Here is a 26,610-nt window from a genome sequence, read left to right as displayed (position 1 = left end):
AGCTTGTCTGCAGCAAGCCTAAGCATTTAAATGGACAGCAATGACATCTAGTGGCTTGCTAAGAATCTGCCTTAGTATATTTCCAACCCAGTCGTTTATTTTTAGTAATGAGACAAACCACACAGCTCCCAGAATTTTATTGATGTGCTTCTGACTTGATAGGCCAACAGCAAGTGCATCTGAAATTCTCCACGAGTTTTCCCATAATACACATTCACTGCTGTCTCCTATGATTTGCAGCATTTCTCCAGTCACTTGCTTGATGTTGAGGCGAGATAACGGGCACGTTTACTTTAGCTGTGCAGGTAAGGCCTAAATTTCTTCAGCATGAATCTATCTACAGATGTTTATTCACATTAAACAGGGCTTGGGCTCCCATCCACCCTTTTGGTTACTCTCTTCTCTACCTGCATTAAATTAAATGGCAGAGATTATTTACGCAGACAAGAATAAGGCTCAAAAACACGTCATTTGTAACAGCCGGTATATGGTTCATTCACAGTTGAACAAAAATAAATAAATACAAAGGACTTCAAAAACCATAACTGTGCTGAAATTACAAGGAGAAAAGATCAAAAACGCTGTTGTGAAAGCACAGAGGAAGAGATCTTGCAGGCTGGATTTATTGGAGAACAGTAAACAGGTTGCTTCCATCTGCCCTCCCCAAAAAACACCTCATTTTCAGGGAGTGGTACTGCAAAGTTGCCACGAAACACAAGTGAGAATTTATCAAAACTCTTGAAGTACGTGACAATTTAAGGAAAGCTCAGAAGGTATCTTTATACAGCTTCCTACACTACCGACACCAGTCATTTAACCACTGTTGGAGTCTTGCCAGGTGGTAACAATTTCCACAGCCTCAATAGCAAATAACTTAGAAGATTTTCAATTAACAGCGGTGAGGAAGCATTACATTTGTGGTATGTGTATCTACTGCACAAGCCTAGAGCCCTCAGAGAATACAGCATGCTGGCCATTAAAAAATAATGTAGTTTTAGTTTTGTTTACCGAGATGTGTGAATATCTAAGACTGAAATGAGTGGGTTTTTGAGGTACTTTCCCCTACTAACCCATCTCAGGCAGAGACTTGTGAGTTTTAATCCTACAGACCAGATTCCCCTGGAATGGTCTGTAAGCAAAAAATATTTTTTCCTCGTTAGAGAAAACAGAAACATTTACCTAACATCGTAACAAATCTGCTGCACTAATAGTGAAGGAGTGTAGGGATAATACTTTTAACATACTAGGCAAGCATGCTGCAACACCAATAAGTAAGGAGACGGAACAAACATAAAGAATGTCCTAAAGAAAACAAGTAACTTTAAATTACTCTCTCCACAGAATGAGCTGCAACTGATGTTTCTACGAAAAGGCAGAAAAATAGCCACCTCAGGTCTTCCCACTTCAGCTCTGCTTTTTATTACTTAATTTGCACAGTCAAAACACACTCATTGCAGGCTGCAGCTCCCAACAACAAATGCATGGACGGCCTTCTGAAGCTACGAATGGTTATCAAAACTCTTAAGTCAACTCCTCAAGAAAACCAATCTATATTCCCTTGTAATGAAGCCAAAGAACTAGTTCTACGATCCTACAAATAGGGTAAGGGACTTGCAGATTGAGGCAAGTGCTCAAGACAAGCACAGGCTTGTGAAAGGAGAGCTTTTCAGAGGACAATATTATTGCTTGACTTACAAGAATCATCACTTTTAACTTCGATTAATTCTGCTAATTTTGCAATTCAGCCACAACCAGTAGAACTTCATTAAAACTCTAGTTTCTCCAGTAGTTTCCTCTCCAAGGAACCCAGACTAACTGCTGGAGAATTTTCTTTTTGTTCCCTCGCCCACAATGCAGTGGGCAATTCTGGAAAGAATTTTCCAAATTAAAGCAATAGACAGAAACACCGACTTGCAGCCATTCCCAGAAAGTATCACATGCTGCCAAGAAGACAGAAGATTGCTGGCTACCCAGCAAGGAAAGAAAATTTTTTACCAGTTAAGAGTTTTCTGTCTTTGAGGTAACCTATGACTACATCTCTATTCCAGTGCTCGAGGACAGCCTGAAGAGGACCAGAGCACAGCAATACAATTGGGCAGTGTTCCTACTTCTCTGGAACACTGGTTTGGGGTGAAGACGAAAACAAGATCCACTATACAAAAGTCATCAAAGTGGAAGTGGGATGAAGGTGTAAAAAGACTAAGAAGCATTATCAGAAAAACCCCCAGAGAAAATTAAAATGCATGGGCTTGATCACAAAGCTTGTGGGAAAGATAACTGCAGTCAAATGACTAAACTGTACACTGAGACATCTGCTTGAAAATTATACACACTCTTATACTACGTTGTGTAGAAACATGTATTTGTGTAGCACAATGTTTACAAAATATATATGCAAGAGCACTTCTCCTTTCATGTTTTCTCAGCATGTGGCTATAGACTCAGCAGAAAAAGGAAACCAAAGGCAATTTTAGCATTGGAAGTGATGAATGCAGACTACACTGTTTAGTGTTCCTCACTGCCTTCAATTTAAGCGTGTCTTCACCAAAACAGATACAACACAACAGGGAAGAGAAACCAAAGGCTGTCCCCAGTTCCTTCTGGGCAACAAGGCACACCATTAGTTTCACACTGAGAACCTCAAAATTGCAAACAGCAAACATTGCTAAAACAAAAATCCAGTAGATTAGTTCTAATTGCTTTTTGAGTTCTTAGACAGCAATAGCTGTATCTCCACTTTTTTCAAGATTAGTTTACTATAATCCTGATGAGAAGACCCCAATCCTCTTTCCTTAAGAGTTCCACAGAAGCCACTCTGCTCCCATTTTCGGAGATTTTACTTCCACCACAGAAGCTTTATAAGTTGTGAACAAAACCTCTCTGGTATAACGACAGTTGCAGATTTGGAGAACTACAGCCAGCTTTGCATCTCCTCTTCATACTTCTGAGGATCAATAAAAGGTTTGTCAATGGACCGGATCATCAGCTCACCACAGTACACACATTCAGCTGCCACAATATCATCAATGTCAGCTTTGATCTGTTCCCGGCTCTGCTGCCCCTTCCCCAGACTAGCAGTATCTGCATCCTTGGGACGATGGTGGCCCTTGGAAGGCTGACTGGTAGCTGCCAGCTTCTTCTGAAGATCTTCCAGCTTTGCCTGCTTATAGGCAGGAAGGTTTGGAAAAACTGCTTGGAGAAGACAGTCATAATGAAACATGTGACCACAAAGGAAAAGGTAAAATGGGCGGTTTAGAAGAGGAAAATCACAAGCAGCACATTTTTCCTGAGGCTCAACAGAGCCATACTTATTTCTCATTTCCTGGATGTCCTCTCGGATTCTCTTGGCACTCTGTGTGGCTTCCTCCATCTCCCTTTTCAGCTCCTCAATGTGCTTGTTGTAGTCCTCCAAAGAGTTACAGATAGCCTCCTTGAAATGGTCAATAGTGACAAAGTCTGGAAAAAATGGCAGGACATCTTCAATCTTCAGCAGGGCACAGCTAGAGAGGCAGGCCATTGCCTTCTTGACATCCTTCTCTTCCTGAACAACATGGCGAGCAATCTTCAACCAGAGCTTCTTCCGGAGCTCCTCATCATCTTCAGGGAGATCTGCACAGGACTTGGCAAGATCGACATCCACCTAGAAGGTGAACAGACAAGGAAATTGAGTTAAGCTTTCTTCTTTGTTTATCTACCATTCAACGCCTCCATAATAGGAACTATTTACAAAAAAAAAAAAAACCCTATTGCTATTTCATTGCCTAGGCAGCAATACCGGCCTGCTATTTATTTACATGCCATACACCTTCTCTCCACTCATCCAGTATTCCTCCAGCTGGAAGATTTCCTAGCCACCCAGCAGAGAACAAAGCCAGAACTACAATAAGGGTAGATCTACGATATGCTGTCTTTGCTGGCTACACATTTCAATGAAGATATAGCAGTGTCTCTGGAGTGAACTCAAACACCTCCCTAAAGGTCAGCCTAAGCTAACAAAGGCATTCCTCTGATAATTACTACAGCTAGGAATAGGAAGTTAATAGAATCCTGTAGAGTAGCTATGCACACCTTGAATAAATGCACTTTACTTTGTCTTAGAGACTAGGGTTAAGACAGAACATATTCTTTGTACCTCTCATGCCCCTGCTCTCAACTGCAACCTGTTAAAGTCAGTTGTCTACTTAAAACAATTGTGAAAGCTCAGAAGGAAGTTAACAATCTTTCCTCCTATACTTATCTGTACAGCTCCAATATTGAGCGTTCAGTTCTCAATGCTTGGTTGTTCAAGATAACTTGAACTAAGTTCCCATATCTCACAGCATGCATGCATAGACACACGTACCTGTAACGCAAGATCCACAGCTTCCTCATATAATTCCATCACTTTGTAAATATGGACACAAGCATGATGGTGCCCATGCTCTGCACATAGGCGCAGTGCATATTTCAGGTCATAGTGGATCCTGTTTGGGTTGGTTCCTGCTTGTTCCAGGTATGACAGCAATGAATCCGGCCGACACAAAGCATAGAGAGACAGCAGGTAGTTGTGAATAGCTTGCTGGGTTTCCTCCAACTGATATACACAGAACTCCATGTATCTAATGGCTTCATTGATCTGCTGAGTACTGGCACTCTGGCTATAGTTAACAAGGGCTGGAATAAGGTTCCTGGCATCCAGTCTGGAGCCCATAGAAATCCAAGCATCAACTACCTTCTTGGGAATATGCTGGATGAGGACTGGAGAGAACTTGTAGAACAGCTTCTCATCTCTGTGCCTGGACAGCACGTTTAGAGCTTCATCGTACTCATCATGCTGGCAGTGGTGAGCTACTACTCGCTCATAGTCCTGCATGATGACTGCAAAATAGACCATGTGCTCTGTGTCCCCATGGCTTGCCAAAAGCTCATAAATAGATGCCCGATTATTAAATAAACAGTCTTTGTTCTTAGGGCTGCTCAGGAAGGTGCGAAACTTCTCCCGGGTATCCAAATAGAGATTCCGCTGTGAGGGATCTCCTTCCAGTATACCTAGCCAGTTCAGATACAGCTCTGTTAGCCACGTGGTCAGCAGAGTGGTCTGTGTCTTCTCAGAATGCTTTAGGTTATTTAACTTCTTAATTAGAAACTCCATCAGGGCCTCTTCTTGCTTGGCTTCAATGAACTTAAGGGCAATTTCCTCAAAATAGTTCTGGGTCAGTGCATAACACTTGGCACTGTCTAGATACCTCTTGTTTTGGAAGCAGTGTTCTGCTTCCTTTGCCAGCACAATATCTAGGCACTCTGGGCGGTCTTTACAATATTCTTTGGCTAAATCAAATTTGTTCATATTCATATACATTTTCCACACGTCTCTAGATTCCCGCTGGACATGATAGCGGAACACGACTTTCTCAGTGTGGATCCAGATCTGCTGGACCGTAGGATCTTTGATCATGCGTGTCAACGTGCCAAACTTCTCCAAGAACAGATCTTGAAAAACAACTTGCTCATTCAGCGTGCACACAGCCATCACCCGATCAGGCAGCAGCAACAGAAAGTGGAACTGGGTGAGCACAATGGATATTGGCTTGTTCACAGCTACATCAATATCAGAAGGATAAACCCAGACCCGTTCATCACTCAAAATTGAATCGGGACGGCTATAATCCAGTGTACCATATAAGACACCATTTCCCATCATCCAGGCAAAGGAGCGTGGGTTGGAGCGCAGTTTTGGCGTATAAAAGGCTATCTCACTGAATCCAAAGCTGGCTGGAAACTCTCTGAAGCTGGGCAAGTGGTCAGCGTGCATAGCAAATATGGAGCCAAAGCCTTGCTGCTCTGTACCTTCAGGCACTTTGCCAACAAACTGGAAAAGTCTCTTTCGAGTGGTTGCTATAATAAAAAATTTCCCTTCTATCCCTCGTTCAATCTCCAAGCAGCAGACAGGCGCAGATCCTGATTCCTCCTCCAGAGTGTAGACCTGTCGGAAGTACTGGTCAGGATTAGTGCTGAAGAGGCTTCCCTCGCTGACAGATATTTCAGCTTCATAGATTTGCCCCTGGGCTGTTCCCACCAGGATAGGCCCAGTGTTGGTCTCTGTACCAAGAAATTTGTTCCAGCCCACGCTTTCAATCAAGTGGCCTTTCCAGCGGGAGAGCGCTCGTACTTTCTGAACACTTCTGTTCAGGTAAAGGCATTCACCGGTGTTCAGAGCGATCAGGAGATGAGAACCTGCAAAAAGGAGAGGGGCACAAGGAGAGAACAAATTTACACTGTGCCTAAGCAAGCCAAATTCCTGAGGCTTCCCAGCCTTGCATTAGATAAGCATTAGTATCAACATACTTAATCCAGGAATTTCCCCCCCACTGATGAAAATGTGGGGGATTTCCATAATGGATCAGAACAGTAGTCCATACGTTGTGAACTAGAGTTGCTAATCTCAGATGTTTTAGTTGAAAGGTATTCTTCCAGTTTAGTAACTGTTCTAAGGACAAACATTTCTCAGAGTTCTCTCCTATCCCTGGCAGCTAGTAATACTTACGAGAATCACTTTTCAAGCTTGTGCTTTGTTAGTTTTATCAATCAGTCAAGGTTATAATGAGCTGCAGATGTTTTATGGTTCATTTTAAAAAATTCTTATGTGTACATACATAGCACAAAGCAACAACAAGGAATTCCGTGAGAACCACCTGTCTGCTATATTCACAGAACCCATACGTTCAATTGCCTCTGCTGTCAGCCATCATCCGTAAATATATGCAGCCCACTGTCTCACCTGTGTGGTCCAAAAACATCTTGTAGACTTTGGCTTCATCTTTGCGTCCCAGCTCTACTTGATTAGGTTCATCTGGCTTCCCAAGATCAATCCTGCAAAGACAAAACATGAATACATGCTGCCAATCAAAGTTCATATGAGCTTAATTGCTTATTGTTGTTTTCAACATATTCAGGTTCATGGCTTACCGTTTTTTCTAATTAACAGATCTCTAGCAACTTTATAAAAAAAAAAAAAGATGAAAACAAGCAATAACTTCAGGTCACCAACAGCATTACCTGAGAAGGGTGTCTTTGCCAAGGCTCATACAGAGCTGGTTAGAGGAGACCACCAAGCTGTTAATTTTCTCTGGAGGAGCAAAATCAATCCTTTGCTTGTTAAATATTGGTGTTTCCTTCTCCAGTCGTGCATTCACATATCCTGGAGGGAAAAAAAAAACAACCATGAGTACTTAAACAAGACCAAAGAAACAAAACCAAAAAAATCCCATGACAACTCACACCAGACTCTAGCCTAGAAAGACAGTGTGACCATTGCCTTCTCTGGCTTTTACTGTAAAGGGAGTTTTGCTCCATGGAACATCAAGACTGAGAGCAGCCCTCACACAGATGTGTAACTGGAAAGTAGTAATACACTCTACTGTCTTGTCACAGAACTGAAAGCTTATCACAAAGTATTCCAGCCCTGGCATAAACAGCTTGCTGAGTCAAAACATATTCAGACTGTTTACTTTTTCAAACCAAATCCTACAATACAGCCAGGTTAACCTGGTTTTCCAGAGGATCTGAGGACCATATCCAAACTCTAAGAAATCCCTGATGAAGTTAAGTTCAGAGTTGAGGGTTGAAGTTCGCTCAGACATGGCTACTTTGCAGGATACACGCTGCATTTTCAGTCTAATGAAGCAAAACTTCCAAGTCAATGAACTGAAATTAGGAATACAACCAGCAGGAGAGAACCTGTGCAAACGACTAAGAATTCAGTTAGTCAGCTGAGTCCCAACCAGCTTGGGAAATGTGACATCTAGAGTGAGGCACATTAGGGAGTTACTTAAGAGTTCCTAAGGAGTTACTTCCCCTAGCTGGGAAAGGCAGAGATAGGTGGTCTGACCTGAAAAAACTGACATACTTGTGGAGAAATGCGTTAAGTTATTTAATAACAACTCCAAAACATATTGTTTAAAAAAAAAAAATTCTTATGGTCTTCAGTGCAGATGGGCAAGACTGGCTCCTCTGGCTACAACAAAGGCAAAGGCTTAGCTATAGGAATAGCAGGTAATAAACAGAATGTTTAAAGACAGGTGAACTGTAACGACAAAGGGGTACAGAGAAGTAGTACAACAGATTTAATTTTCATTGAAGAAAATAGACCTCTGAACCCAAAAATATGGGACTTGTTCTTTTTCAGAAATAGATGACATGGCCGTGCAAATGCCCTTTATCAGCCTCCTACGATGAAGTGAAACACAACAAAGAATCTCAGATATGGCAGTGAAGTGTAAAATATGAAGGCGTTCATATAAAACTGAAGCCAAGTGATGATAATCATCACAGAATTCTGGAACATCTGTACATTCACAAACAGATCTTATCACAAAGTTGCATCCATATCTGTCTCTTGAGACAAGTTTTCCCACTGACTGCATTTCCCATATGCACGAAGTCTTACATAACCCTCCAACAAAGAAAGCAGCACAGGATCTGTTTGACCACACTACCTCAAGCTAGAAAGCCAGACAGACTTGATATATTGAGGTTAACTGTTCTGCTTTGCTTCACGAGCAAGTGAAGGATTTCTAAAGCAAGCAGATCCATGCAGCAGTTAGTTTGAACAGGAAGATTAAAAGAAAAGGAAAAAAAGATAAATAGAGCTATGGCAAGTTAAAGCCATTCACGGCCAAATTAGCTACCCAGCAAGATGTAAGCTGAGAAAATAAACCTGAATTTAAGGAACTCAAGGGGAATTCTCAAGGGAACTTTCAGGGGAAATGGACTTCCCTCATTCCGAAGAGCACAGGCCCAATAAACTCAAAGACACTTCTCTAAAGCATTTCCAATATCTATGGCCTCACCGAGATTATCCTGAAAAACTCTAATTTCAGCTTTGTTGAAAAGGCTAGCATAGTGGTGGAAAGCCACCTGCTAGTATCATGATTCCTTTGATTGGAATGGCTTCTCCTCATCTCAGCCTCAATACCAGGCCAGCTGTGGGATCATTAAAGGCTTCTTGTTTTAAATGCAAGACACATACACAAGAAGAAAACAACCACAATCCAAGTAGGCAGCCTTTTGCTCAGCACAGATTTTCCTACACATCGATCCTTGCTTAAACATCATTCAATTAGACAAACGTGCATTCCTCTATTTTCAGCCAAACAAAAGTAAAACATATGTTCTTTAATTCACATTAAGGAGCTGCAATGTCATGGCTTAAACTTGTCATTATGAACGCACTGATTTTAAGGCTGTACCCATTACATGGATAACAACCACAGCATCATCACCAACACAGTAATTTTAACTACTGTCCATAACAGGACAAGGACACACTTCTCCAGCTTACAATTCTCTATATAGAGGAAATATCTGTTGTGTAACATACATTCCATACAGAAGGTTCCCTTCCTCCATCCTGACCCCAATGTCCCTTCTGTGTTCAGGTGAAATTCTACTGCAATATTTCCCATCCTGACTTCTGGGAAAGCTTGCACTTTTCCTAAGAGTTTTGAATCTGTTCAAAGATTTATGTTCACCAACTTCAGTCATATCTATCAGATCAAAATAGTTCTTTCCACACTGGAACTGGACTACCTAAAGTTTACACCACAGGCTATACTTGAGGTCTGCAACAGAACGTGCAGCTTTGAGAAACAATAGCTGTTTCCAAGTACTGGGAGCAACTAATTGAAACAAGGGAATAAGTTTTAAGTTCTCCCAAGATTTCTAACCTAACCTTAAGGAATGCTTTGAGAAGTTAACTATTTATATACACTTCTTCCAAAGTCAATTAACATAAACTTCAGCTTGCCCACAACTTCTACCAGTCCATGTTTTGTTCCAAATCAGCACAGTAGTCTGATTTAAGAATGACCAATATCCCTATTGGACTGCACCTTTGCAATTTAGCCATCTCCAAAACTTCCTTTGCCAAAATCATTTGTCAGCAAGCAGGCAGATTTCTCAATTGTGAGACAGTCATGAGAGTATTGCAGCAGTCAAGAAGAAAAGCTGAGTCTTTGTAAATGTATTTTCTGTTGGCAGCTTGTCCCAGCACTGCTTTGCTTAACTCCTTTTGGGGACAGTCATTCTTTATGTAATATCACAGAGCAAACTAACGTAACGCATGTTAAAACAAACAGGAGGAACAAACCTACTTCAGCATGTAGACTCAAAGTAATTCTATCTGCACAGTTATTCTCTACAGTATAAAGAGCATGGCAATTTATCAATTCTCAACACATATACAAACCTTACAACCCAGCTTCCCCAAAGGCTAACAGCGAGCTCACTGCATGAGGAAAAAGCTTAAAAGAATATGCCTGCGTTTGTAAACATATACCTCTCACATGCCAGCGCTGCACGGCATTATGGCAACTATTGCCATAATGACAATACCAGGTAGACCAAAATCCCCTCACAGTCAACATTTCTCACTCAGTACTCAGTGGCATTGCAAGGTGGCACCTGATGGAGAACTGTTACTGAACCTAATGAGCTCACCTCAAATCTATCAAGAAAAATACCTGCTTGCTTTTTTGTATATGAAAGAAATAACCCATTGGTGACCACATCTTTTTTGGGTGTACACCTTCTCGAAGAGCATACAGCCAGAATATTGTGGCTGTAACAGCAAGATTCCTTGATGAGGACCAAAATGAAAGCCAAATGATCCCTGACAGCTACCACAGCCTTGAACTGAGCAGTGCTGAGGAGTGGTCATGATTCATGACTACAAAGGCATGGCACCCCACGCACACGTGTTTTTACCACACACAGTTTCCTGGCACACGTGGGTAAGGCCTTACCAAGCCCTCCCACAGCCAAGCAGCCCCTAAGTTTGCTGAGATCACACGTATCACCTAGAGCTTCATCAGAAAGCCAGCATCCCCTGTGCTGAAACATTTCATACAGCAAATGACAGAAGGGCAGCCGAATGCTGCAGCACGAAGTTAGCAACGTACCTGAAAGCACAATCACTGAAAGCACTCCCACAGCCTGCCATGCCCCACTCCCTGCCCCAGCTTGCCACCTCGCCTCCCCTCTCCCCGCCGTAGCACCCCGCCCAGCACACGGTGGGAGCAGGCCTCTGGCCCCCCACTCCTCAGCCGGGACTGGGGCCTGCCCGTCACCCGGGGAGGAGCCTAGGGGCGCTGCCAGCGCTCACCGGAGTGCGGGATGCCTACGCTGGCGCGGCTCTGCTGCACGGAGGCGGAACGATACAGGGAGTCCTCGTACTCGTCCAGAATGGAAGCCATGGCGCCCAGCCGCTCCCGGCACCCGAACCCCGCGCCGGCCGCTTCCGCCAACGCTCACCTGACCCACATCACGTGACCGCAAGGTGGCGCACCGCGCCTGCTCCGCGGTCGTGGGCCCCGCCCCTCCCGGGGCGCGAGGTGGTGGCTGCCTTGAGGGGCGGGCCGTTCCTGCCGCAACATGGCGGTCGTGGGGCCGTTACCGCGGTTAGTGAGTTTGTGCCCGGGGCTGGGAGTTGTTTGCAGGCTGCGTGCTTCGTAAATCACTACGTGAATGTACCAACCTATTTTACTTCAGCTGCAAATGCATCTAATGGCTGTGTATAAGCGCTGCTCTACAGAAACCTTGTGACTTTTCTCTAGCGCAGTTTTTCCTTTTAGCTTTTCCTTTTGACTGCAGCAAAGCGTGTGGTGGGGCTGTACCTGAGGTGGGCTGGATTTGCTCTGCAAGTTTATCACAACTTCCTGGTGAAGCACATTGGTCCCACATTCTGCGTCACTGAATAATGCTTCAGAGGTCGAGTTTTCATTCTGTTCTGGTTACGCCAGCAATTGGTATTTACCTGTAGCTTAAGCAGCAGCATTTGTAACAACGGCATCAACAAAAAACTAAACTCCTAAAGGACGCTTTTGGACTTCATCTTAAATAAAATGATAACGTGTGTGTAGATACGATATGTAAGCTATATACTCTGAATTAAGTGTAGTGTTCACAGTGCTCCCTGGCAGGAACAGAGAAACGTTGTCCCGCATTACAGGGCAGCTTGCGGCACACAGCTGCTGCAGGACAGGCAGTCACCACGCTCCACTTTTACATCAGCTGGCACTGACTGGCACCACCAGCAGCAATGGCACACGGTTGCTCTTTGCACACGCTTACACGCTTTCTGTCTCCCCCTCCTCTGCCTTTCTTCTGCAAATGCCTCTCACAAAAACCAGAACTCCTAACCAGAGTACTCTACCTCAGGCCTCCTCCATGGTACAGAGACAGACACAGCTCCCACACTTGCTGGGCTCCCAGATGCTCCTAGGGCACAGCACTGGGGGTCACCTCTGCCTGCTCTATTCAAGCACACGGTGCCTCTTCCTAACTGCCAGCTTGCAAGCACCAGCAGGACCCCATATCTAGCTCCAGCCTCTGCTGTTTACCATCTTTGTGTAGCCGCTCTGAACCAAAACAACAAAACCACATTCCTTTGCTCTCCAATCATCCTTATCATCTTAAACAGCAAGCGTTCTATTTCTCCTTCTCTGAAAGTACACACAAATTCCATTAGGTTTAGGAAAATGAGCTAGGAAGAGATATGGTGGAGTATCAGATCCTTATCCCACTCTGGCAGATACCACATCATACAGCTTTTTCTCTATTCCCATCAAACTTTGTCTAAAAGCGTGGGTATCCTTCTGCAACTGCTCCAGCCCTTTCCTGCCTCAAATACTGACTGTGCATGATTTTGAACTCTGATTTCCATTCTAATGTAAGCCATGGCTAGTCTGATTCCATTTGTTCTTGCTCAAACACTGTCCTGTAGAGTAAATAATCCTCCCATTCGGCATTAACTTCCATTGCAAAAGTCAAGTCAAAACTTTGATTTCACTCTGATTTACCTAAAGATTTACCAGACCAACATCTTGTTGACTTTCTCCTTCAGTTTCCTGGAGCACACTAGTCATCCTTTTCTGTAGCATATAGTTTGACCTCTCATTTCAGGTGAGGTCTTCTCTCTTGCCTTAAACAACGATGCTTATACTTTTGCCTTTTTAGTCACTTCTGGCAGTAGGAAACTAAAAGTTTTTTACAGTAAGGGGAAAATGAACCATCTCAAAATGTAACTGGGCATTAGGCTAAACTGAAATTTGTGCACAAATTTCTCAGCATTCAGCTATAATGAGTATTTCCATTCAAAGTGTACATCAGGGCATATTTTCGTAATCTTTTTTTTCAGGACCAGAAGTAGAAGAGATTTTCTTTCCCATTTTGGAAGATAGCAGCCTCAGTTAGGACTGATACCTCATGAGAAACCTTTATCCTATTTTGGTGTGGTTAAACTGGAAGTCAGATCCTCACCTTATTTGGAAATGAATCTTCAGCCCAAAGCTAATCCAGTCCCACAAGTCTGCTCCATCCTTCTGCAGTATCATTTGTAATTACTGAATTTACAAACGTGCAGTAACTGTATCTTAGCACTGCATTCACAGGGTTCAGAAGAGAGTAGGGAAACAAGGGTTGCAGGCAAAGGATTTATCAGCTCTTTGATTCTCTAAGAGTATGTGGAGAATCACAATGATTATGTTTTGTGTGTAGTAGTAGTAGTATTAACTTGATAAGGGGAACTTGTGGGAGAGATTTCAGTGAGCAATTCTGATGATGCGTTTCGACTGGAAAACCAAATCCTGGTCTTATTTCTATGGCTGTGCTCACACTCACGCAGATTCAGCTCAAATGGTTAACATTTTCTCCAATCTATGGACACAGCTGTCAACATTTAGATGCTGTATAACATCTAACCTCTTCAACTGCCTTTCAGGACCAATTTTAGATAATGGCATGGACGAATGTTCTATATGAGAGGTCCAGATTCCCAGGAAATTGAGCTTGTCTAAATTTGTGCTCCCATGACACCACCTCTGCCATTTCTAGCTGCCCTGCCCAGCCCATGCTATGTGCAGTAATGCATGTGTGCTTGCAGAATGAGCCATTCAGTGCTCCATACCAGATGACCATATGATCCATGATGTGCTGGTGCAGAAGAGAGGACAAGAGGATGTGGCTTTGGGAAGAGGGAAGGGCATAACAAATGCATCTGAGATCTAAATGTCTTGAATTGACCCAGAGATTACCTAGCAACACAATTATGATCTTAATTAAACTCTGGACTTCCCTACTGATTTTCACTGCAGATATGGTACCGGTCATCTCTTAATCTCACTATCTGTAGAACACTCCATAACTGTTGTCATCATAAAAAATAAATCTTATTCATAAAAGCCATAAGCAAACACACGTTCTTCTCCCAAAGCAACAACATCCATAAAATATTAACAAAGAGGTAATATACAGCCAAGCTCTCAGCCACCCCTGTACTTGCTTTGGGGAAAATGCTGCAGATGCCTATGTCTCCCAGTCTAGAGACCTTTGAATGGTGACACTTCCCTGGTAGCACAGGCAGCATCTCTGACCACTTTCCTTCTATTACTCAAGGAGAAAGAAGGTTTCACTGTTGTCTTCCCATGGGTATCATGTTTACGTAGGAGAATCTGAGCTGGAACTTATAAGGGAAGCCATAAAACAATTGTAATTTACAGTGGTAAAGATCAAAGCTTGAAAGGAGTTTGCCACCTACTATTAACCACCTTCCCATGCTCTCCAAGCCTATTGTCAGAAACCAGCTTTCTGCACCAGCAAGGGCTGGATGGAACTGTCTTATGCCAGAGGAGCAAACACAGACCAACTCATCCAAGAGCTCAAGGAATTTTCCCACAAGTGAAATATCAGAAAATATTGATGTCACACACGCAATGCAGAGCATGGTGTCCTTTAGCAAGCACACCAAGTGCCCTCATGGAAACTCCACGGGTGTAACCCATTAAGTGCTAAAATGAGTGTACAAATACAAGGAAGAAAGAGTACAAACATGCTAATTCCCTCACCTCTTCCAGTTAAGTGTTTTCTCTTACGATGTCTAACTGATTGGCATAATTAAATTATGCTTGGAGCATTTGTCTCCCAATTTATCCTTAACCAGAAATTTTCTGTTTCTTTTCCGATTTCAAGAAAGGGTTTTTGATGTCTCAAACCTCACCCACTTTCCCACATTTATCAGTTGGTGTAATAAAAGATGTACTTTCTCCAGCAGATGGCAACATACTTCTGAATTATTTATAGAACATCACAGCGGCAGGACTCCTTTCTGTGCAAGTCACATAGAAGATAATTTGTCTTTGAGAAAGGGCTGAGTACAGATACAGGTGCTTAATCTTTCTTTGGAACACTTAATACTTTTGAACCTAGTGGCACTGCCATTTTGTTTTAATCTATTATTCAGTAATCTTAAAATCTAATATAATACCATTGGTGCAGCTGTCTGCCCTCACATTTAGCTAGCATGGCAGTGAACAGATGAGCCAGAACATCCTTCTGCATCCCCCATGGCATTGCTTTTAATTTCAAAGAGGAAGAAAGACGTTCAAGGCCAGGGCAGAGGGACCTGCGTTCTCGCATTGTTTCTCCACATAATTTTTTATTATTAAAAGTCATTTCAAAATCACACATCTCTGATGTACACCAGAAATACGCATTGACTGCTGTAAAATTGTGAAGTATTTTTATTGCTGTGGACTCAGAAACTAAGGAGTTCCTATCAGTCAAGAAATCTATATGGGAAAAATATTATGACCTTTCTTCCTTTTACTTCAGATGTAGTAATTTTTCTGTGAATAACAGAAACCCTGTGTGCTCCTGGCTTGTGCTTTGTGGCTATACGGCTCTGTAAGGCTGTAAGAAAATGATATGGAAAATGCATTTGACATCACTTCCTGCAGGTTGCAGTGACTAGACAAGGTGCATGCTAGGGAAAACCAAAGCAGGCTCTTCTCTACCTTTTTGTCTGTCACTGCTTTTAAGTGGTAATTACACTTTATTTTTCCCAGGGAGAATGTAACTCAGGTGCATGACAAAATGCCCTATGACTCAGCATTAGCTGTCTCCCTGTTGAGGATTATGAAAGCGGCTTGCTGGCAGTGTCTATGTTTGACTTCTTCAGCATTTCCCATGGCGTCCCGTGATCCTGTTTGCTCTGGCACCTGCACTCCCCTCTTGCCCCTCTCCTAATCCAGATCCGCACCCATCCTGCCCTGCTGCATGCCGATGTTGTTTCCCTGTTTTCATCACCTCCCCTTCCTTATTGTTTTGTGCTTCCCCACACACACAGTACTATGAAAGGATTCAGAAATGCGATCCAAGTGCATCGTTTGCAAAGGGAGTGTGTTGAGAGTGTGTTGATACACCGTTGTACAAATGCAGGTAAAGCAGCAGGTTTGCTCAGCACCCAGTGGCCACGCCAAGATCGACCAGCATACATTTCTCACCCTTGGTAAGGAGGAAGTCCTGCTGTTCTTAAAACCCCCTCTGTTTTTTAAAACAGAGGTCTGCCATTTCCCACAACATGCAGTGTTATTTCTGAGGCAATCTGAGCAGGGTGTGCAGAAGGCTGCGATAGTGGCTCCTTGTCTGTGCTGTTCTGTGGCCACATGTAATTGCAAAGTCACAAATGAGATGAACAAGGAAGGCAGAATACCATGATATCTGAGGCTGACTGCTCCCCAGTGAAAGTCGAGACCACAAAATTTCCAGGATGGTAACCCTGCACTTCAGAGGGGAAATTACATGGAATAGTTTGTGCTGTCCTATAGGTTTGCTCCCACCATGAGAGATGAGCCCTCATTTCCTATTCCCCTTTTCATCCAAACTGGTTCGGTTTGTTTTTTTTTAACTCAGCCCATAGTCAGACCTTTCCTGCCACAGCTCCAGTGAGCAAGGTGGCTGTAATTTGATAGGATGGGGGGTAATGGTCTTAAGTTGTGCCAGAGGAAGTTCAGGTTGGATATTAGGAAGAACTTCTTGTGAGGCATTGGAATGGATTGCCCAGTGAGGTGGTGGTGTCACCATCCCTGGAGATGTTCCAGAAACATGTAGATGTGACACTGAGGGATGTGATTAGTGGGAATGTGTTGACAGTTGGACTTGATGATTTTAGAGGTCTTTTCCAACCTTAATGATTCTGTGAGATCCTCTGAATGAACAACAGAGAAGCAAGTGCCTTCCTCCAAATAACTCCATGTTGTTTCGTTTGTTTGTTTTTTTTTTTTTTTTTTTTTTGATAGGACTTTGTGCAGCTGTATAAAATTTGTTCAGTGGTAACAACCACACTCTGCCTATATAAGTTGAATTTCCACTGTAAATCACTGTGTACTCTAATGGAGTTCCCATTGCTTTTCTGTTTGAGTTAAGCAGAAGCCACCAGTGGTAGTGCAGCCCAGTTGAACAGAGACTGAATACCAACAGTATCTGAAATCTGTACTTGGTCTGCCTAGAAAAATTTGATTTTCTACACCTCATTCCTGTAGACGGGTATTCTCATCATGAGGAATACCATCATAATTGGTACTAATTATAATTCCTGGGAGAGAGGCCAAACGTAGCCTTGGAGATTGTACATGTTGCATTCAGGCAAAAACTGATGGCATACTGCTTTCTGTGCACAGCCCGTCTCTACTTCTGGCCCTCCAGTAGCTCGAGGAATGGGATAGACTTTCACTGCAAAACCAATTTGTACCCAAATCTTGCAGAATCAGAATGTGTGACTCCTACTGTGTGATTCCTTGCTGCGTTGTGAAACTAAACCTGCATCTTCTGTTAGACGTCAGGAGCAAGGCAAGTCCTGAGAAAGGAACCCGTGGGAGCTGCCCTGTTTGCTTACTTAATCACTTAGTTTAAATATAGATTAAAAATCACTTAAGCTCATCCACAAGTTAAGTGTATGTTAACCAACGTCTGTCAGAAACAGCAAAGGAGAGAAAACACTGTCACGGAAGCAAGATCTTTTAGGAAGGGAGCAAGAGAAAAAGGGATTCAGTTGCTGGAGCAGGGCAATATGTGCGTCATACCAGCAGATATCTATTCCCAAGTGAAAACCCAGTAAGAATCTGAAGCTGCTGACATCTTTTCATCTCACCCCTCTGCTACTGCCAGCACTTGCTAGCAGTGAATAATTTGATGCATAATCCCTCATTTACATTTGTTTATTCCGATTGAATGGAAATGCCATAGTTCACATAATGCCACCCGTGTTTGGCACATGCGCTGCGTGACCTTCGTGTGCTGTTCTGCCTGTCCTGGCTGCAGGGCTGCGTGTCCTCCTGCTGGCCCTATCTGTGTGTTATGCAGGGAATACAGCTTGGCCCTGTGCCTTACGAGGCTGCTGAGGACGTCCTGCTGTCGCCCACTGAACTGACACCAAAGAGCTTGGCACTGGGAGAGGCTCTCCTGCAATCCAGTTACTGGAATAAGCAGCTGCTCACTGCAGCACGACCTGGGCACACATTTTAGCAGCAGCCTTGCTTGCAATATGCCCCTGTTGTTTAACCTATAAAAATTCAAGGCTGTGCTGATAAAAATGCATATGAGGGAGATGGAAAAAACTGCTGAAGGAAACTGCAGAGTGCCCACTCCTGCCCAGTGTTATTCCAGGGAGGAATTGGATTGTCTGCAAAAGGCGCACGTTTGGATGGTGGCATCAGCCAGGTCTCTTCAACTGGAGGAGCTGCTGAGCTCCTCTACCAACATGGGAAAAAGCATTTTAGACTGTGCCTAGCTTAAGAACCCCCTTCTCAAGCCTAGCATTAAGACATGAAATATCTGGGTAGCTGCTCAGTGGTGCACAGTGCAGTGAGACTCAAACCGGGGAGCTGCTCATCTGTGGTTCCTTGCCGGCTGCAGGCAGCTCTCCCCTTGTGCCTGTGGTGAAGAACATCGCGTAACGACATGGCCGCATCTATTGCCAGCTCGAGCTTTGCTCCTCCACAAGGAGACAGCTCCACTTTCAGAGCTGGTGTCGCAATACAAGCAGTGCATGCACTAGCGCTTCCCCTGCAGTGCTTTCTGTCGCTTGGCTGTGTAACGCGGCGGTGCGGCGGTCGCTCTGATGGTGCGGCCACTTCTGTTAGCGACGTGGCGACGTGTTTCTGCCATTCCCTTCCGCTGCCCCCCTCCACGCTGACCACCAGCACCGCAGCTCCATCCCCACCTGCCCCGGGAGCGCCGGCAGCAGCGCGGGGCGGCGGCCCGGCCCGGAGAGGCGGATCGAGGCGGTCCGGGGCGGGCCTATGGAAATGAAGGCCGGTTTTGGGCTGCGGGCGGCAGGTGTATCCATGAGGATCGGGCTGAGGCGGGCCGGGAAGGGTGGCTCCGTTCGGTAGCAGCGCAGCCGGCCGGGCATGGCAGCGGCCCCGCCGTGCCGCAACCCCCGCTGAGCCCCCGCTGCAGCCATGCCCCCTCAGGAGCTGCTGGACTACGCGCCGGCCCTGCGCAGACACAGCCCGCCCCGGGGCAGCGGCCCCGAGCTGGGCATCAAGTGCGTGCTGGTAGGCGATGGGGCCGTGGGCAAGACCAGCCTGGTCGTCAGCTACACCACCAACGGGTACCCCGACGAGTACCAGCCCACCGCCCTCGACACCTTCTCAGGTACGTGCCCACCCACATGTCCCTGTGGTGTGGCTGTATGGGTAAGGAGAAGGGGCTTTTGTACTTGTTTTGGTTTGTTAGCTTCAGGGATATCACAGCATTGCTTGCTGTCTTCAACTGATGTCCAGCAAAACCACGCCTTTCCCCTCATGGTCGTTGAAGTGAGCCTGAAGCAGAGGTTTCAAAAAAATTTAATGGCTGTATAAGTCTGTCTAAAAAGCCTTCTCTGTCAGCTGATGAGCTCTCATTAGTTTTCCCAGTTTTGTAAATGCCATCTTTGTGCTTGTTTCCACTTCTCCTTTTTCTGGGCTCCAGCTTCTCGTATAAAGCCCAGAAAAATAAAAAGCCCTTGGAAAGATTGCTGATTGTCATCAGATCTGAAGAAACACAGCAGTATCTGATGGTACAGATAGGTAGATTAGAGATGGGCTTGGGTCAGACCAGGAACTAGACTTTCGGTGTGTCATAGTCTCATGGGCTCTCACAAGGATCATTTTCTTTGTCTGACTGTCCTCCCAGTTGCTCACTCTTGCACTGAGAATTGCCAATTTGAGCAACAACACTGTCGCTGTTCGGGGTCCTGCGGCCCCTTGGGAACAGTTGCAAGAAGCCCTCAAGTCCTCCATGAGAAGGTTCCTGCTCTCTCTGCTCTCCTCAAGCTCATCTGTTTGGTTTGGGCTAAGGGAGAAGTTGCCGGGGTTAGGAGCCTTCACATTTTCTGAAAGGGCAAGTTTGTAGGAAAATGATCAAGAAAGGTGGAGGTGAATGTGGGTTCCAAGACTTCCTTCCTAGCAGCAAGTAGTTTGAGGAGAGCTGGGCAGAGGGTTAGCCCCACTCTGAATGTCAGGCTACCAAGCCTGACTTCCAGAGGTGTATAGCATTTGCAGCTGATATAAACCCAAAACATCATTAATTTATTTTTTTTTAAAGTCTGGTTTCATCTTATTGGGAGGAGTGCAAAACAGGAGAATAGAGGAATTTCCCTTCCCTCTCTTAAGTTGGATAAGCTTGAAAAAAGTACCTTCCTGGGTTCACAAAGGACAGTTTAGGACCCAAATCAGAAATTGCAGCCCAATTTCCCCATCTTTGGGAATACTTGCACCTGAAACTTCCAGCAGAGGTGAGTCTCACAGGTTACATCCTAACCCAAATTCTGGCCAATGGACAGTAAGGCCAGTAGGAGCTAAAGAAGGTAATGAGATAGGAGAAAGTGCTGCATTATCAGGGGGAATAGCACCAAGCCTGGGATGCAGCTCCACTACCCGGGCACTGCCTGCTGCTGGGTGCACTGCCAGGCACAGCAGTGCTGAGTGCAGCGCATACCTGCTGACCTTTCCTCACCAGGCTATCCTGTTCTGCAGGCCCCTCTGCTGTTGTGCCGTGATCCCCGGGGTGTGGACCCGGTGCGGGTGGTAGGTAGAAGCTTGTCACAGAGTTGCTAGAGTAGCTTAGCTTGCAGCAGGTACGAAAAATCCTTGTGCAAGCACTGGAGCAGCAGGTAATATACATGGTGCCTATTTTTTTTCTGAAGGCTGTAAAACCCTTCAGAGATGCTAATTTGTTCTCTCAGCGCACTTTGGAGGCAGAAGAAACCAGATACTAGAAAGGCAAATGCCCAGTGCCTTGAAGATCAAGTCAGCATCTAGCAGCTTCTTTGATCAAGAACAGGTTTCTCTTCCTCCTTTGGGGCAAAGATATGGTAACGATCCAACCGATTCCCAGTCACAAGGAAGCTATGACTTTCAGCTATCCCGCGAGGAGTGGCACTGTGGTGTATGCACCCACCCCTTCATTTTTCCTTCACTCGCTGTCTTCCACCCGGTTTCAGTTCACTCTGTGCCTCCCTCCTTCTCCCCAGTCTGCTCCCAGGGAGGAGAGCTCTTCTCCAAGAGTTTCTATCACGCTCTCCAGGTCAGTTGTTTCTGTCACTTTTTGTCACCTGGCTAATTACCTTAGAAATAGGATCGATCTTTTTTTATTCCTGTCTTTTGTTGTTGTTTTTTTTTCCTAATTAAAAGGAAAAAAAAAAACCCAAAAACAATAAAGCCTCCTCCTGGGCCCAAAGAAGCGGTTTAGCTAGCTAGTGTGAAGTGCCAGCCATTGTCACTTTAGCACAGGATGTCTGCCTCCGTTCAGCAGAGCACATCCCCATCCACATTGTCAAGACTTTTAATTGATTGTGAGTTCCTCTGGCATCTTTCTCTCCTTTTCCTCAGTTCCCAGCTAGACTCTGCGGTGTCTGTGCACTTAAACATCTAACAGTTTCATTCCAGATTTCCATTAGAGGTCCTGCCAGCCCTCAGTCTGAGTCAGCTGATACCACATGAAGGCTTACTGTGATTAGGGAGTGAAATGGGAGCAGACCTCACATTTGTAACTCAGCAGTTTTTCAGTGTGTGGATAGCCTCTGAAGAGGATTTCACTCATCACTGCTTCCTTAATAGCTTCTTTATTTCCAAGTTGGTTTTAGGTATTTGCTTTTTCTTATCTGGGACACTTCTGGAAATAAATACGTTTTTTAATAAATGGGAAAATCACCAATAGTTCATTTAACGAAGACTGATTTGGGCTTCTTCCCTAAGCCAAGAAGCTGGGAACAAATTGCTGAAGTTCTGTTTGTGTTTATCCTTACTACTTGGAGAGTGGAAGAACAACAACAAGATTGTTTTCAGGACACCGTTTGTTTAACGGCCTTTCTTCCTAAGAAAGAGTTCTTCAGTAATATGGAATGAGTCTTTGAGAATACTGGAAAACAGTTCAAAGCACATGAGGGTTAACCAAAACAGGACATCTATAGCGTGTCTCATTGTTTCCAGTGCAAACTTCAGCTGTTTTACTGAGGTCTGTGAAGATGCTCAAAAGTGAGGACAGGCTGAAGTGACTTCAGAGGTCTCTTTAGCAGGACACAAAACAAAGTACTCCAAGGGGGAAAAAAAAAAAGTATGTGTGCATGCTGAAAACTTCCGTAGTCTCATCCTTATTCTCTTTCTGCTACAGTGCAAGTCCTGGTGGATGGAGCTCCAGTCCGGATCCAGCTGTGGGACACTGCTGGCCAGGTAAGCTCTGTCAGAGGGACGGTCAGCTCTGGTCCTATGGGACAGGGTCCATTTGCAGGTTTTTGTGGAAGGCGGTATTTAACTGGAAAGGAAGGAGATTTGCTAGCACAGTGTCAGCCATTCGCTGATATGGCAGACACAGACTGGTGAATGTCCTAGTTAACGTGTGAAAATGTCACTGCAGCATCATGCTCTTAGAGTGCAGTCCAGTGAAGATAATTTTTTTTTCCCCCTCTCCATTCTTTACAGGAGGATTTTGACTGTTTGCGCTCACTTTGCTACCCAGACACTGACGTCTTCCTTGTCTGCTTCAGTGTGGTAAATCCAAGTTCCTTCCAAAACATTACAGAGAAATGGATCCCCGAGATACGAACTCACAACCCCCGGGCTCCAGTGCTCCTAGTGGGGACACAGGCAGACTTGCGGGATGATGTCAATGTCCTCATCAGCCTGGATCGCTACCACGTGAAGCCCGTGCCCCGGCCTCAGGCAGAAGGTCTAGCAGACAAAATCCGGGCTGAAGCCTACCTGGAGTGCTCAGCACTGACCCAGAAGAATCTCAAAGAAGTGTTTGACATGGCCATTGTCAGCGGTGTTGAGCACAAAGCACGTCAGGAAAAGAAGATGACAGCCAAAGGCATCAAAACTCTCTCCAAGTGCCGCTGGAAGAAGTTCTTCTGCTTTGTCTGAAATTGTGCTTGGGAAGGGGAGATAAAAGAAACACGTGATGCCAGTATTACTCCACACCTTCTTGGAGTGACTGCTCCTATAACCCCAGTGAGGAGGGTATGATAAGCTGCTGGGCTTGGAAACCTGGCTCTTGCTGGGTTACAGCATCTGATGCCTGGAAACATGAACTGTCGTGCTGGGATGTGGAACGGTCCAGGCAGCTCTAAGTACCTGGTGGACACGCCTGTCGTGTCCCAGGCTAATGGGAGCCTTTAATATGTCAAAACTTAGTACTGCAGAACAGGCAGGTTCCTTACACTGATCAAAATGGCCATTTTTCTGTCTGAAACTAACAGGCTTCCAGAGTCCTGACAGAGAATGAGGAGGGCAGGGGCAGCAACAGGTGACTGCAGTGTGGTCAAACACAGGCTGCTGAGACTGTAAAGCAAGACTTCGGTTTCTCCTCTGATTATGCTTGCCCAAATAGCTAGATGCCACTTGGCTGGAATAAAAAGCCGCACTCTTTCTTAAAAGCCCTGTATTCAGAGTGCCCTTGAGAAGATTTTTTCCTAAATAAAGGCCATTTGCCAGCTGAAGAGAACATGCATAGGAAGCTGCATTGATACTTTAAGCAAAATGTTCTCTGAAAAGAACTCTGGACTCCACTGAGTGCCAGTGCTGTAGCCCCATCTGAAGAGGGGGTCATGAACTTGGGGACCTATTATGAAAGGCCTTTGTGTGTGTAGTGATCAGAGAGAAAGAATAGGTGAAGAGCAGACATGGGTGGCTCTATCTGCCTAGCAGAGTGCAAAGTGTGTCAGTGAAAGGTTTGTAACGCTGCCAAGAGGCGAAATGTGGATGGAAAGTCAGTGTACGTTACAAAAGAAAAAGAGTGAAGGTAGAAAAGGAAGGGAATAAAAGAGAAAAAGAGGTGAAAGAAGAGAAAATGAATAAGGAAAGAAGGAACAGCGTTAAATGAAAGTTGTGATTCTACTTAATTGGTGAGTCATGTAGGGACTAGTGATGTCAATTTCAATGTAATGTTGTCCATACTTTAAATTCTGAATCAACAGGAGGGATCTGTAGAGAGATAGTTCCTCTTGGCCAGTAAAATCCTCTGTTTCAAACCTAGACAGGAGAATAGCAGTTACGTCATGCTGTCCTTCCTGAGGTTGCTGAGCAGGAATGGAGAGCTCAGGGCTTCTTTCTGTTGTGCTCTCCTTTCTCAAGGATCACAGCTTGATCTGCTGAAACTAAAAGCAAACGAAGCTCATGAAGTTCCTGTCAGAGACAGATATTTGTTATGTTTGCTTCATTGCCCACTCCCCTGTTTCTCAGGAGATTCATTACTAGTGAGTCTACTCACACTTTATTGCAGAACTTGCATTAACTTCTAAAACTTTTCTCACAGAGACATTTTGTTCTGGCTTGTGTAGCAAAGTATGACAGATCTGTCAAGTAATGCTTTCAATACTCGGGGTTCTCTGCATCTGGACGTTATCCATCACTTTGGGAATGCTCTGAAATGATGTGATGTTTGGGGATAGAGTTGGGAATGTTTGCCCTGTGTTGAAAGAATGCATAATTGGGCCAGTGGACTTGTACAAAAATAAATACATATAATCCAGTGTGGCTTTAGATCCAAATGCCTGCAAACATCTCTCTTTGTGGTACAGCTCACGTAGTCCCAGGACGTGACACAAGGCTGCTGTTAACAGTGGTCTGAATGAGATGGGCAAGTCTTCTTTCAGCCATAGAGCTGCTTGTTGGGTAGGGCTTTGAGACCTCAACAGACTAGTGTGTCAGAATGAGTTGTGAGTTGACAGGACTCCCCCAGCCAAAATGCTGTCCTGGTCCAGTAAGGGATCCAAAGAGATGGAGAGTACAAAGGCAGTAGCTAGAAGTGAGGTGTGCTACACATCTCTAGACAGTATACCATTTATTGAACAAAGCCCTCACCATATATCCCAGTGTCTCTTACCTGTACAGGCACCTTTGTTGTATTATGACTTCAGTTTGTCTGTTGGGTCTTTATGCATTTCTTTAACCTGTGAAAGTAAGGATTCAGATGTGACCTGCTGCACTGTCCTTGAACAGAACAAATCCGCAGGTACAAAGAACAGTAGCCTTGCCCCATGCTGGGGAGAGCAAACATTGTCCTGCAGTAGCTTGGTATAAACAGGGATTCTTTCATTCTGGAAAAGAAACTGTACTGAGAGCTGCTTTCTTCTTTCTGTGATTGTGTCAAATATTTGTTCAAATAAATTCTTTTTTTTAAATGTCTGCAATTTGCATTCATCATTTTGTCAGAGCAAAGTAAGCTTGGATTATAAATAGCGGAGGGGGTATTCCATTTTATTGACGGTAGGGTAAGAGGGGAATTGCCTCATTTCTCCCTTGCAAAGTTAGGGACTTAGCAGGGGTAAAAATCCCTCCCCCTTCAATCACTGAAAGCCTTCAAGATTCACCTGTGGCCTCAGTTAATATTCCTCTCAGCAGCTGCTCAGGATGGAGGCTGCTGAAGGGACAAACAATAAGTTTGCAAGGCTCTTGGTGCCCCTCCTTAAGCCATCAGCCAGGGACTGGTCTGGAGGGCCTCAGACAAGCCCAAATGGAACTTGCATTTGGAGACCTAATAACAGCTTGCTGCTCTGTCATTAGGCTGGTGGGTAATTTTGCCACTGAACTCACTTAAATTTGGTAGTTAATCACTAGCAAGTGATTATATAAAGTGCTTAATGAAATGCTGAAAAGTTTGCCTCTACAACAAAAAAAACCCTCTATCCTAGAAGTTCACACACAGGACTATGGAGGGCTCTTATCTGTTTGCATTTGGGGCTTAGATTAAAAAACAAAAAACAAACAAACAAAAAAAAAAACACATGGTGGAGCACAGGTAATGAGCACACAAAATGCAGAAACTGGAAGGGAACGGGGAATTACTGCTGATAAGTGGAACCAGCTTTGCAGCTTCCCAGCACTCAAGCTCCCAGAAAGACCTGTGAATGGAAACAGCAGGAAAGTGTGAATTAACTTCTCATGGAATGAGTCATTCCACTGAGCCATATCCTGTCATGTGCACAATAAGCACACTAAAACTCGCTGAAACCCGTGAACTCAGCCTCACCACCACCCCTCCCAGGAGCTGGGCTATCTCATTAAATGGAGCCCCAGGTGGCTTTGCTGGGACAAAGAGAGCTCTGGTAAGGCTCAGGCTTGTTTCTGTGTCGCAGTGCTGCTTGACCAACCTGTATTTTCAGATGATGCTGAGAGCACTGCATAGTTCCTGGGAGATTGTTGCTAATACAAACCACTCCACCAGGCTGGATTAAGGTAGCCAAGCCCATTGCTAGACAAGTGTGATTCCATACAAGTGTCACTTACCTGAGACAAGAAGGGACCTTTATTCAATCTG

General features: G+C 44.6%; 2 protein-coding genes across 3 annotated transcripts; one reads left to right on the top strand and one right to left on the bottom strand.

The window, feature by feature from the left end:
- Window positions 1–470: 470 nt before the first annotated feature.
- On the bottom strand, window positions 471–11,321 carry VPS18 (VPS18 core subunit of CORVET and HOPS complexes). Its single transcript, XM_003206428.4, has 5 exons — window positions 11,141–11,321; window positions 7,036–7,177; window positions 6,758–6,849; window positions 4,343–6,213; window positions 471–3,640 (listed from the first exon to the last, which is right to left on the bottom strand). Exons 1-5 carry the CDS (start codon window positions 11,229–11,231, stop codon window positions 2,912–2,914), a joined length of 2,925 nt encoding a protein of 974 aa, XP_003206476.4. The 5' UTR covers window positions 11,232–11,321; the 3' UTR covers window positions 471–2,911.
- A 7,763-nt stretch (window positions 11,322–19,084) lies between these two features.
- On the top strand, window positions 19,085–25,478 carry RHOV (ras homolog family member V). Of its 2 annotated transcripts, none has more exons than XM_010711332.4 (3): window positions 19,085–19,470; window positions 22,468–22,526; window positions 22,776–25,478. In XM_010711332.4, the coding sequence occupies exons 1-3, from the start codon at window positions 19,275–19,277 to the stop codon at window positions 23,214–23,216; spliced, it is 696 nt and encodes a 231-aa protein (XP_010709634.1). In that variant the 5' UTR covers window positions 19,085–19,274; the 3' UTR covers window positions 23,217–25,478. The 2 variants fall into 2 exon arrangements, with proteins under 2 accessions (XP_010709634.1, XP_085080892.1); XM_085224766.1 differs by lacking the exon at window positions 19,085–19,470 and adding an exon at window positions 19,498–21,381.
- The last annotated feature ends 1,132 nt before the right edge of the window (window positions 25,479–26,610 follow it).

This window comes from Meleagris gallopavo, chromosome 5 (genome assembly GCF_905368555.1).
Source record: "Meleagris gallopavo chromosome 5, MGAL_WU_HG_1.1, whole genome shotgun sequence".
NCBI classification, from domain to species: domain Eukaryota; kingdom Metazoa; phylum Chordata; class Aves; order Galliformes; family Phasianidae; genus Meleagris; species Meleagris gallopavo.
Note: the sequence above shows the minus strand (reverse complement) of the source record. Positions and strands in the feature narration are given on the sequence as shown.